Source organism: Protomyctophum parallelum (genome assembly GCF_964188405.1).
Source record: "Protomyctophum parallelum genome assembly, chromosome: 22".
Taxonomy (NCBI): domain Eukaryota; kingdom Metazoa; phylum Chordata; class Actinopteri; order Myctophiformes; family Myctophidae; genus Protomyctophum; species Protomyctophum parallelum.
The window spans coordinates 12,603,509-12,616,729 of record NC_139714.1 but is presented as its reverse complement, the minus strand read 5'-3'; the positions used below and the strand labels follow the sequence as shown (position 1 = coordinate 12,616,729).

The 13,221-nt window shown below is 42.1% G+C and overlaps 1 protein-coding gene and 1 long non-coding RNA gene across 2 annotated transcripts; both read left to right on the top strand.

Moving 5' to 3' along the window:
- Positions 1-897: 897 nt before the first annotated feature.
- On the top strand, positions 898-11,944 carry LOC310853668 (keratin, type I cytoskeletal 19-like; the record flags this gene model as incomplete). Its single annotated transcript, XM_083758063.1, has 11 exons — positions 898-902; positions 3,122-3,277; positions 3,435-3,494; positions 4,893-5,130; positions 6,801-6,929; positions 8,894-8,976; positions 9,559-9,718; positions 10,488-10,646; positions 11,345-11,470; positions 11,653-11,656; positions 11,898-11,944. The coding sequence occupies 11 exons, from the start codon at positions 898-900 to the stop codon at positions 11,942-11,944; spliced, it is 1,167 nt and encodes a 388-aa protein (XP_083614189.1).
- Positions 11,945-11,982: 38 nt separating this feature from the next.
- On the top strand, positions 11,983-12,814 carry LOC310853710. Its single transcript, XR_014568825.1, has 3 exons — positions 11,983-12,100; positions 12,220-12,257; positions 12,573-12,814. It is a non-coding gene; the product is annotated as an uncharacterized lncRNA (long non-coding RNA).
- Positions 12,815-13,221: the final 407 nt, after the last annotated feature.

Genomic DNA, 13,221 nt, shown 5'->3' with positions numbered 1-13,221 from the left:
AGGTCATTTGAGAAGTTGATTAAAGGGATATGGATACTTGCGGTTGGAAATGCGTTCTGTGCTGCTGCGATGGTCTCTCTCAAGGCCCTCTGTACTGTTTTTCAACCGTGGCCTCTCTCGTTTATCCCAACCGATAGGATGCAATGTGCTACAGTGGTGTTCCTTGGTATCCTCTCTAGTAGGACCTTTGTATGTTGGAATGCCATTCCTGGGTAGCCATCTACTTGCAGATCCGGTCGTCTGAGAGATGGGATGTTGCACATGTTTGAGTCTCCTCGATGACGATGCTTTTCTCTGGGTATAGTCTCCAAGACTCCAACGTATGTTCTTCTTCCCCGTGGAGATGTGTTTGTAGACTACCCCTGGGGTCCTTGGCTCATCTATCTCTGGTTCGTCTGTTTCCTGTCCCCGGTTCTCTCCTGGGTCTGTCGTGGTCCTACTCGGGGCTGCTTCTGTGTCCTGGGTCTGGTTCTGTGTGGTCCTCTCCTTTATTGGTTCCGTCCTGCTGCGGACAGCCCTCTGGGGTTGTGGCGTGTCATTTGGATTGGCTCCCTTGGTTTTGTCTTTTTGACTTCGTGTTTGCCTCTGTGGTGGGCTCTTCTGTATTGGTGCGGTCAGGGGAGGGAAGTCTACTTGCGGAAGATCCCTTCTGAGGGGGACCTGCACTATGGTTGGTGGTGGTCCCTTGGTGATATTATGTATGTTGGGGAACATACATGGGGTGGAGGGGGTGGGGGTCAGAGAAGGCGGGGAGAGAGGGACAGTGGATACACAAGGGTGGGGTAATGGTGGAGAACAATGGGGGTATTCTACAAGTAGATGGGGTAGGAGGAGGGGGAGTGGAGACATGCATAACAGGAATAGGGGAAGGAGGGGGTGAATTGGGGACATGCAGAGATGGGGTAGGAGGAGGGGGAGTGGAGACATGCATAACAGGAATAGGGGAAGGAGGGTGTGAATTGGGGACATGCAAAGAGACAACAGTAGGAGGGGAGGGGCAGATATGACCGTTCTATTTGTTCTTAGCTGTGTGATTATAAGTTGGGCTTTGTTTATCTCCAATTGTTTTAGCCTTTTCCCTAAGTTTTTTTCTAGACCATCTGATTGCTATGGTAAAGGCTTTTTTCTCCTCGTCCTCTGTTTTTATCTGTTAACTCTTTTTGGTTGTGTTTAAGAGTGTAGTGTAGTGTTCTTCTAGGGCTAAGATTGTTGTGTGGCAACAGTGTCTGGATATCCCTTCGAGTAATAGGGTGGTTTGGTTGGTGGTTGGTTTCGTTGGTTGAGCTGGTTTTATCTGTTTTGAATCTCAGGTATGTTTCCATTGCATAGTTGTCTCATCAACCTAGAGTACACACCTTAATGAACTGACACCAACTATTTAAGCTATGTTGACAAACACAAAACTAGTTTAGCTTGTAGAACATCCTGTCTCCTCATGTCCCCAATGTTCCCTCTGAAAGGCCATCTGCAATAACATAATATTAAGTATACTGCGCACCCATTCACCTTTGCAGCTAAGTGTCCCTTTCTCGGACTGCAACTGTAGCCTACTTACTGTATAAGACCCATTTATTGAAATCCCAAACATGGAATATACTTGGACCATGCATTATGCCACATATAATGCCTGTCTCAGGACGGCCACCTGCCAGTATACAGTGGATAACTTCCCAGTCCTTCTGGGTAAGTTGGGTAACTATATAGCTAAACCCTGAAATCCCAATTTTGGGCATGTCATTATAGGCTAAGAAGAAAGGACAATTGCTGATCTACAAGGTCACAACATGCCGTAATGTGTTGTGAGCTTGTAGATCGGCTTTTCCCCAAAAATAAGTTTTGATATATTTTTTAGAGTAGACACTATGACACGTCAAGAGTCAATTAGTACTATAGGCTATACATTTGTGTTCTGGTAATATCATTGATCACTTGTTTTGCATGTCCGTGGCAAATTATGGAAATGTCCATCACATTCACAAGCTGGCAAAGTGATTTCCCCGGGTGCAGATAGCTGCTGTATTATCATGGTTATTGGTGGTGGCGGCAATATTAATAATTTTAGTCTGGATATATAAAATCTTGTGTTGAGGATCACACAAGAAGAGCATCACTTTATGGATATTTTATATAATCTGTGTCGGACATCTGTCAATGATGTATCCAGAATTCCAGATATCTTTCAAACTGTATTTTGTGTGTGTGTGTGTGTGTGTGTGTGTGTGTGTGTGTGTGTGTGTGTGTGTGTGTGTGTGTGTGTGTGTGTGTGTGTGTGTGTGTGTGTGTGTGTGTGTGTGTGTGTGTGTGTGTGTGTGTGTGTGTGTGTGCAGTGTGTGTGCGTGCGTGCGTCACGTGAGAGAGAGAGAGAGAGACATTATTTAAAGTGGCAACAAGTGGCAAGTGGTAGGAAGAAAGGAGAGATGCAGCCATGCAGGAGTGAGGTACATGTACTGTATGAGCGACATTCATAATCATACATGTGCTCTATCTCAAAAAATATATCTCATCTTTTACCTTTTATTTTGCAACACACTGTACAGTGTCCCCACTATCCCTCTTCCTTTTGAAACAACATAAATATTGTATAGGGATTTCATGTACAGTATGGTCACTAGTGTTAATTGCATTCAAGTCTATTTTTTATAACAGCCACAGGTAAATATGCTTAGTTGTAAATAAATAAATACAATAAAACAACAGTAACCACCTAAGTAGGCTAGTTGTGATAACAGTATAGGCAAATTAATACATTTTAAACATTTTAAAAGTAACACTGAAACATAAAACAAAAACCAAAGGACAAATGAAAATTGTGAAAAGTGTAATAAGTGAAGTAGGCCTACATACTAGATAATTTGATGCAAAACATTGAAATCTACATGAAATTGAATTTATAAATGACTTTGTGCAGGTTGATTTTTCCTCATGTGGGAGAAATATAGGTTACACATGTGAATGTCCCTGACTGTGAATCGGAGTCATACCAAACATATTTTTGGTGCGTGACGCTGACTGACGCCTACCCATTGCCCAACCGTTTTTTACTCTCTATAAAACGTCCGTTGACACACAGCTCGAGTAACCTGTCAACTCTCATCATCGTCTCCAAGTGTTTACACTCTAGCACAGACACAGCCATCGTCGTCTACATCACTCGCTACTACAGCGCTCGCAGCGGAGGTGCCATTATGTTCCGTGTGCCCGGCATTGTCTACGGGGTTGCGGGGTTTACCAGGGATCCATCCAACGACCGCCGGGACTCGTACGGTACCTTGAGAAGGTAGGCTAACAACAATTCACCAACAAATTCACCTTTGCAGCTAAGGGTCCCTTTCTCGGACTGCAACTGTACTTACTGTATAAGACCCATTTATTGAAATCCCAAACATGGAATATATTTGGACCATGCATTATGCCACATGTGCCACATGTCTCAGGACGGCCACCTGCCAGTATACAGTGGATAACTTCCCAGTCTTGCTGGGTAAGTCAGTTGGGTAACTATATATCTAACTACTTTAACCCTGACATCCTGATTTTGGGCATGTCATTATAGGCTAAGAAGAAAGGACAATTGCTGATCTACAAGGTCACAACATGCCATAATGTGTTGTAGCTTTTCCCCAAAAATAAGTTTTGATAAGTGACTTATTTTAAAATGTGTAGCACAGTGGAATAGAGTAGACAATATATGACACGTCAAGAGTCTATTAGGCTATACATTTGTGTTCTGGTAATATCATTGATCACTTGTTTTGCATGTCCGTGGCAAAAATAAAACATTAATGCAAATGTCGATCACATGCACAAGCTGGCATAGTGATGCCCCCGGGTGCAAATAGCTGCTGTACTATCATGGTTATTGGTGGTGAAGGCAATACTAATAATGTTAGTCTGGATATATCAAATCCTGTGTTGAGGATCACACAAGAATAGCATGCACTTTATGAACAAAATAACACCCAAACCAGACAATTAATTAAAAGGTTTCATAATTATAGTCTGCTTGAGGTGTAATGCCGCTTTAAACAAAATAGCAGACAGTGGCACTGGTACATATCTGAATTAATCTTCTCCTCCTACAGTGCATGTCAACCACATTACCACATACCAATCGTTGCATAGAAGCAGCATTGTTTTGTTATGCGAACACACCCATGGTACTGTGCCAAGATAACTCACAAATCAAGATAAACGCACGCACACGCAGTCAAGTTGTCTACCGATGTTAACCATCTCAAACCCTCACCCTAACCTAACCTCCCACGGGACAGCACACCTAACCTAACCCTTAACGCTCACCAACCTTAATCCGGTCGTCTTAACGCACCCCACACCAACCTTATGTCTAACCAAAGGATGCCTCCCGAGCCACTTCCAATGTGATTGAACTATAGGCTCTTGGGCTGACAAATATTAGCCCCAATGTTGAGTAAATCAACAAAGGTGTGGCAGCACCAGGAGAGTGTGACCCAACTTAATGTGTTTTAAGAGTCTGTTTAATTATTTAATAATTTTGTTTTATGAAGGTTTACAATTAATACTGTGAATTAATTGCACTAGCAAAGTGTAACATGCAGTGAGGACGGAAAATTGGTTCTAGCCCAGGTTCTCTGGGGTCCCAATATAAGGAGCGCAGCTTCCGGTTCCCCTCAGTTACATTCTGGAAATAAAAGCAACACTCATTGCTCCGTCTTTATCCCTGTTTATTCAGGTTCAGTTTTATTAATGAGGTACTCAGCAGCCCTGAGACCCGTAACAGAGGCTTGTCATGTCAGCTGTCAATCAATCAACTCAATGAAGGCCAATGGAAGACGATGTATTGGGCTGTAAAACAATATGCCCATTTTGACCTATTTTGTTTTTCTCGCAAATATTTGATGCTGCTGCTTTAGATCCTACCAGCAGAGGCCCACAGCAGAGCATACCCTGCTCTACCCTACTAACGCTCGCAGGTGGAGCACCAGAAGTTTACCTGCCATGATGTCCCGTGCGCCTGGCAGCGTCTACGGGGGCGCGGTGGGACACATGCCCATGTCCTCCAGGGATCCATCCAACGATTTCGCCCTGCTGTGTGGTGAGAAATCACAAATGCAGAATCTCAACGACCGCCTGGCCTCGTACCTGGAGAAGGTAGGCTAACAACAATTCGTTTAAAAACTTTGTTTTGATTTAAGGCAATCAATCAATCAATCATTCAATCAATCAATCAATCAATCAATCAAAGTGAAGTGTATTATCTGGTTGGGATGCCATCCGTCGAGTGAATGAAGACAGCCCAGCAAGGTTTTAACATAGTTAATTTATTATAAAGAATACTGGGTTACATGGGGAGGGGAAAACGGGGAGGATAAAAACAGGTGAGTACTTAACAGGACAACTACACAGTACTAACTTGTCTCCTTTGTCTCCAACCTTATATACTCCATATAGAATATGATGTTTATGCACACGCACGGAGACTGGGTCCCCGTTTGGACCTTATCCAATCCCCTTAGTCCACGCAGGGCCCTGATCTCATCTTTAGACTTTCTCAGGACTTACGTAGCCTATCAGGCCTTTACACGTTATAAACAGTGTGTGCGTTTATCTCTGTGTGTCTGCGTGCACGTATATGCACATGTAGCTAGGGATGGTGTGCGCATGTGTGCGCGTTCATGTGTGTGCATGTGTGTTTATACTATTCAGGACCGAACACTTACTGAAGGCGAGCACTGATCCCGACCATATGGCTTAGACTTTCCTGGGACTTCCTGAGGCCCCTGGCCTGAGATCACATTTCTACCTTCGGGTTCCACAGTATTGAGCCCTTAAAATTCCCTTATACCAAAACCTGACAATACTGGTTTATATCTGGGTGTGGTGCATAACAGAACATAACATTGTAAGCAATTACCAACAGTTTGTGAAATAGGTGTAAGTCCAATGTGTGTGTGTGTGTGTGTGTGTGTGTGTGTGTGTGTGTGTGTGTGTGTGTGTGTGTGTGTGTGTGTGTGTGTGTGTGTGTGTGTGTGTGTGTGTGTGTGTATGTAAGTCTAAAGTCTAAGGTGTGTGTGTGTGTGTGTGAGTGTGTAAATGTACAGTAAGTCTAATGTGTGTGTGTGTGTGTGAATGTAAGTCTAATGTGTGTGTGTGTGTGTGTGTGTGTGTGTGTGTGTGTGTGTGTGTGTGTGTGTGTGTGTGTGTGTGTGTGTGTGTGTGTGTGTGTGTGTGTGTGTGTGTGTGTGTTTGTTTGCATGCGTGCGTGTGTGCGCGCGTGCGTGCGTCTATGTGCGTGCGTGTGTGCGCACGTGTACCTTACAAATTACTCTACAAAAGCTTCACACGTGTGATAGTAACTCAATTTTGTTTTGTTTAGCCCACTGTTGGAGTGCATAACATTTTATAATCTCCATGTTGGTCAATTGTAAACTTTTGAATCAGAATAACAACAAAAAGGCCGAAGTGATTTGTTTCAAATAGGCCAACAGAATTGATAATCTTAATGGCTTAATCTTAAAGGTTATGAGATAGTGATATGTAATAATATTTTGATGAATTGAGTACATGATGACACCAATGGAAACAAGCCAAAAGGCTTTTCTGGTTTCATCCTTTTATATTGTAGCCTACCCTACTTCCCTCTGCCTGTCCTTACAAACTGTTAATAAAGTATTCAATCGATCAATCGACAAAGGTAACCTGTTGAAATGTATAGCACACCCAACCACCCCATGAGCCACTGTCTGTGGTTAATCGCTTGCCTTTGGGATTTAACTTGTCACTTTGGGATTTAACTTGTCACTCTGTCTTTGTGCATGCAGGTGCACAATTTGGAGGCAGCCAATAGGAAACTGGATCAGCAGATCAATGACCACTATGACAAGAAAGCAACCATCCAAGGCAAGGACATGACTGTCTTCTTCGAGACCATCTCAGATCTGCGTGCACAGGTAGCCTATAGTCAGTCTGTCTGTCAGTCAGTCTGTCTGTCTGTCTGTCTGTCTGTCTGTCTGTCTGTCTGTCTGTCTGTCTGTCTGTCTGTCTGTCTGTCTGTCTGTCTGTCTGATCAATTAGATAGATTGATTTGTTATACAGTATTTTGAATAAAAGATAGGCCTAACAAAACATTTGTCATGTCACGTGGCATATGGAGAAAACAAATCACACCTGTGTGAAGTGAGGGGCGCTCTTATCAACGTACATCATCATATGTTGATTTGCTCAGACACATATGATGTAAATCCTCCATTCATTGTCAATGGGAATTTAACAAAAATACTTATTTTCTCATGCAACGTAAATTCTCCATTCATTTTCAATGGGAATTTAACAAAAATACTGATTTACTCATACGACGTAAATTAATTTAATGTTTGTGTTAGGACAAAAATCGACACTATAGCTGAATATAGGAGGGACTAACGCCCCTCAATAAAAAAAAATGAAATCTTGCGATATAATGGTTAATCGCATATATCCTAGTCCGGGGCAAACATTCTGCAAAAGATACAACTCACAATGTGGCACAGCACGTTACAGCACGTTACAGCACGCTGCGAGCTTGTAAATCACCTTTTTTAGACAAAGAGATGGCTGTATCTTTGTATTTTTTATAAAATTGTATTATAAAATTGTAACATTTTGTAGAATGGGTACATTTCAAAGAAAGTACAGGTCTATACAAAATCTGCTGAGGATAAAAGCAGAAAAAGCATTAAGTCTTCATTATCAGTACATCAGGGTCCTCCATTGTGTCCACCTGTGTGTGTGTGTGTGTGTGTGTGTGTGTGTGTGTGTGTGTGTGTGTGTGTGTGCGCGCGTGTGCGTGCGTGTGTGTTAAATGACCTGGTGGTGTATGCTAACACGCCAATGTTGTAGTTTAGGCCTACTGGGAAGTTGGTTGTCAAGAACTTCCACAGAAAAAGGGAGTTATAATTCCCAATGGAAAGTATACCGGATTGACTGGTTGAGTCACCATTATTAGGAAATGTGCCCATAGAATCAATCGGGGCACGGTGGCACAGTCAGTATAGTGCTGGGACGCTGTGTCTGCTTGCTCATACATCAGTAAGTTGCAATGAATCATACTGAGTTTAATATGGAATGTTAAGAGGGGGGCAAATTTGTAAACACGAAAGGAATAGATCAGTGGTTCTCAATCAGTGGTTCTCAAAAATCACTAGCATAATTATTTCAGTTAAATAGCATAACGGTTGTTAAGGGCTTGATTTAATTCACCTCAAATTAACTAATTAAATGAAGCTGTCAATATTTAATTCCACGTATTCCGTATATGTGGAATGAGATGAATTCATATAATTATCTATAGATGCCCATGGACTCTGCGTGTTAAGCCTGTAGGGTATGAAGCCTATATGTACCTCCCCACTGAGCTTTGTTCTGGCTATTTGTCTAAAATACGGCTAGGCTAAAATTTGGTTATAACCCGGTCTTAAAGGCTTAGCCTAGACATTGAAACAACGTCATTTCAACGTAGACCCTTAAAAAACAGAATGAAAAATCACTTTTAGACACGTTAGAGCCTAAGTTAACCCAGTTTTAGACATACGTCTATATCCGACTTTAGCTCACTGGGTCACTAATACTATAGTCGTCAGAGTCAGGCTGCGCTACTTAGAACTGGGTTACAGATGGGTTTCCTTGCCTAGTAATATTTGACTTGATTTGAAACATATTAATACATGAAGGCAGATGGAGAGATGGACAGAGTCAGATCGATCTAATGATAATAATAATAATAATTATTATTATTATTATTATTATTATTAGCCTATAATAATAATAATAATAATACTAAAACAACATTTGTGAATACAGTCTGCAATGTATTTACTTTTTAAATTTTGAAAAGCTGTTCATGTATCATGTGGAGTATTTTTCTTCCCTTGCCCAGATCCTGAGGAGGGTTTTGGAGCAGCACTCCATCATCCAGCAGGTGGACAATGCCAGACTGGATGCTGGTGACTACGAGAATAAGTAGGGGGATCTTTTTTGCTCTATACCACAGTAATTATAGTATACCGGTATGTTTTAATTGTTTTTTCACATTTTTCCATATGAGATAAATCATACACATACAGAGGAAGCAGTCAGGAAGTCAGCACAGTAGGAAAAGACAGGTGAAAACTGAAAAGGGTGTCAAAAAGAACAATTGTGGATGTACGCTCATAATCAGAAAGGTTGTGTAGAAATGAGTATTAATGGAATGATCATTATGAGTCTTCTTTATTGGGAGAATTTAGTGGAAAATTGTAAAATAAGATCACGAGTGTTCTTGTCTGTATAATTTGTATTAATTTGTTGATGTCAAGAATACCTTAATTACTTTTTTATTCATTTTAAATTCATGTTGATCAAACATGAATCTAAACAGGTTTATCATTTTAATTTGTTCCAATCGGTCAATCCATTCGGTAAAAGGGGCGCATTTGTTTGCTTTTGTACGCACGCACGCGCACACGCACACGCACAAGCGCACATACTGAGAGAAGCACTCACTCACAGCACAACAGCATGATTTTACTAGTGCTAACAGCAGTCCCTCTCTCTCTAATGTAGGTATGAGATGGAGCTGAACATGCGTATGGAAGTGGAGGCAGACAATACCCACCTGCGGAGTACCCGGGACAGTATGACTCTGGCCAGCAGTGACCTGGAGGCCCAGATCGAGTATCTCAATGGAGTGGAGCTGATTGATATCAAGAGAAACCATGAACAGGTGAATCAATCAATCTGTCTGTCTGTCTGCACCAATGCAAAATGTCCAGAACGGCCTGTTATAGCGCCACCAGGAGGCCGACTTTTGAATTATATTATATTATATTACTTCTCCAGATTCTGTCCAAAAATCCCGCAAATCGTTGCACATTATCTCTATAGTCATGTGTTCAAGATGGCTCTGTCCGATATTTCATATTCCATCCTATTTGGCATAACAAGTTTGCATGATTGGCCCTTTTGAAACCAAAAGCCTCAAATCATGAACGCAGCATGCAATTTATGTGAAATATTTTACAGACTTTCCTACTAGGCTGAGGAATATATCCCACCCTTTTCACATTGGCCTGTTATAGCGCCACCAACAGGTGGATTTTTGGAACAAAATGCCTCAAATCATCCAATTGCCATCAATCGTGTAAGAACAAATGGCACCCTTTTCACATTGGCCTATTATACCGCCACAGGAGGCCACAACCTGACCTGGCCTGGTGGAGACCTGTGCCCCGAGGGGCACTTTTTCTAGTCAGTAATTATAATAATTTGCTTCAACAGTATCAGACTGGTCCATCTACGCAAGAACCCTTAAGTCCCAGTTCAACTCCTGCTTTGTCAAACAGTGTGGCGCCATCTCTTGGTGTGGGTGGTTTATTTCACCTATAAGACATGTATTGAATAAGCGTTCTAATCACTTGTGATTACTATGTCACTATGTGACCCTTAATAGAACTCTATGACATCAAAAGTACACTTCTCTTCCCTTGTTGCAGGATATGCTTTCTCTGCAGTCAGAACACGGTTCTGTGAATGTGGAAGTGGAGTGTGCTGTATCTGTTGACCTGGCCCAGGTACTCTCTGAGATGAGACAGAAGTATGAAACCATAGTCCAGAAGAACCTTACGGGACTCGAGCAATGGTTTCAGACTCAGGTGAGATGATGCTGGGCATCAATAACGGACCAATAATTCTATGGTATCCATGTTTGTGTGTTTGCACTGTGTTTATGTGGAGGCATACTTGTGTCACTGTCTACTATGAGGAGCTGACGGCTGTACAAGACTAAATTAATTATGGTGCTCTCACATGCATACATCCTCCTTTCACATTCATTCAGCTATTTTCGGTGTGAGACCCCCGCATGCAACTAAATCCAGCTTTATAGGATCATTCATGTTAAATATGAATACATATTTATGAGGAGGTGGGTGGTCCTTGAGGATTGTTCAGAATGGAGAACCACTGCTTCAACACATTGGTCCACAGAGTCCTTATGCATCTCTACATGTCCTCTTGACACAGTGAGCAGTGGTAATGTCTCTCTATGAAGAGCATGCATTAGGTGAATGATCTGAACTGTAACACGACTGGGTGTGGATGAAAGAAGGCAGCTATGCCATTTTTTTCTTCTGTATTGTTCTCCAGTCCTTATAAATTGTGCATTGAGAGCTACGAGAGTGTGCAGCGACTCTTGTTTGGTTTGAGTGTCTCGGCCATCTGCCACTGGTGTGCATTTTCTGTGTGTGTGTGTGTGTGTGTGTGTGTGTGTGTGTGTGTGTGTGTGTGTGTGTGTGTGTGTGTGTGTGCGTGTGTGCACACGTGCCTGTGTGCGTGCACGTGTGCGGGAAAGGTGGTGGTGACACAGAGCAGCATCTCCACCTGCAGCACAGAGGTGAAGCTATCTCAGACGCAGCTCGATGACATGAAGAAAATACACCAGAATCTGCTGATAGAACGACAGGCCATGTTGTCCAAGGTACAGTACTTTACCCTGTGGAACCATTGTGGATGCTACCTGCAATACATACTGTAGCTCCAGCATCTAACTTGTATTATATTGTAGACTGGTTTCTATGTACTGTATGTCCCCTTTCAATCACGTTGCATCTACGGTGTATTATGCTTTTCCTCCACTTACACGGTCTCATCCACATTAAGGAAGGTAAAAACACAAAGACAATCAGAGTATACCAACTGTCTTTGTAATTATACATTGTCTAATATATATCGGCTAAATTATTATTGTAATCATCGGTATCGGCCAAGAATTTCCATATTGGTGCATCCTTATTCGATTCGATTCGATTCGATTCAATTCGATACACCTTATTTGTTAATCACCTATGACTACACCTTCTGCTACTCCACAACAATTTTCCCTTCTTGCACTACACACCCTGCAGAAATCGTGCTTGGAGCAGAAGAAGGAGGATGTGTCCACACATACTAGCTCTCAGCTCAGCCAGCTGCAGAACTCCATCCACACCCTGGAGGCTGATCTGCGTGATCTGACCGTCGTCATCAATCAGCAGTCCACAGACTACACTACACTGGAGCAGGAGATCGCAGAGTTCCGCAGACTGCTGGATGGAGAGGGGCATACCAAGTGAGAAACAGGGGGAAGGAAGGCACCTGCGGGTCCCTGCATGCCGTTTGAAGTGATGTATTAAATATTTTTTGTTTCGTATTGATGACACACTGCTGTTGCTTTGTGTGTTTCCACAGAGCTGTGGAGATACAAGAGCAGGTGGTGGTGGTAAAAGGTAAGCATTTGACAATGGGAGAAATTATTCAGTCATGTAACTGTTATAGAATGATGAATAGATGAATCGAGTGTTTATGTAACTGGCCTGCATGCACCCATCCATCCATCTGTACGTCTGTCTGACCAGTGTCCATCCATTTATCCATCCATAGTATACTGCACATACACTGACTTGTGACCTGTGTCGGTTGTCTGATTCTAACCCTCTCTCTTATTCATTCAGTTTGCACTATACTTTCCCATAAGACAGAAATTCCTAACCCTAACCCTCTAAACAAGGATGTACTGTATGTTTGTCTTACTGTGTCTCCAGAGCATGAGCCCCACATTGAGCTGAGAGTGTTGACCTTTGAGACCATTGTAGTGGATGAACAAGTTGTGTCCTCCACAGAGGACACGGTGGTGACACAGATTCAGTGAGCATGTATTCCAGTGATGACAGGAGTCATGGACTGCACCTTCTATCTAACCACCTGCAATACAACTTGGATCTATAAATCATGTAACTGTAAAATGCACCTTTGTAACCAATATTAAACCATATTTTATACTTTGGCTATTCTCGAATTCTCGATTTCAACCACTTAAACCACATTTTATACTTTGGCTATTCAAAAATAGCAGACATGGGGGCACGGTGGAATAGTTGGTGATGGATATTTTTCTTTGGTATTTTGTTCACATCTTATTTCTATGTTAAAAATGACCTTGTATTTGGTGACAGGACTGCCCTGTCACCCAGTGTGATTTTATATCCATATTTGCTTGGTAATAATCCTATTATCAGCTCTCATCCCTCTCCAGATGGAAAAATATGACGCATGACCTGACAAACAAACTTTGCTCTAAAGATGAGGATATAAACACCCTCTCACCCTATGAGATAACGGTCAACAACAGAATCCTATAATGATTAAAAGTAAAAAACAGGATTCAGACAATCGGACGCTCATGACGCTGTA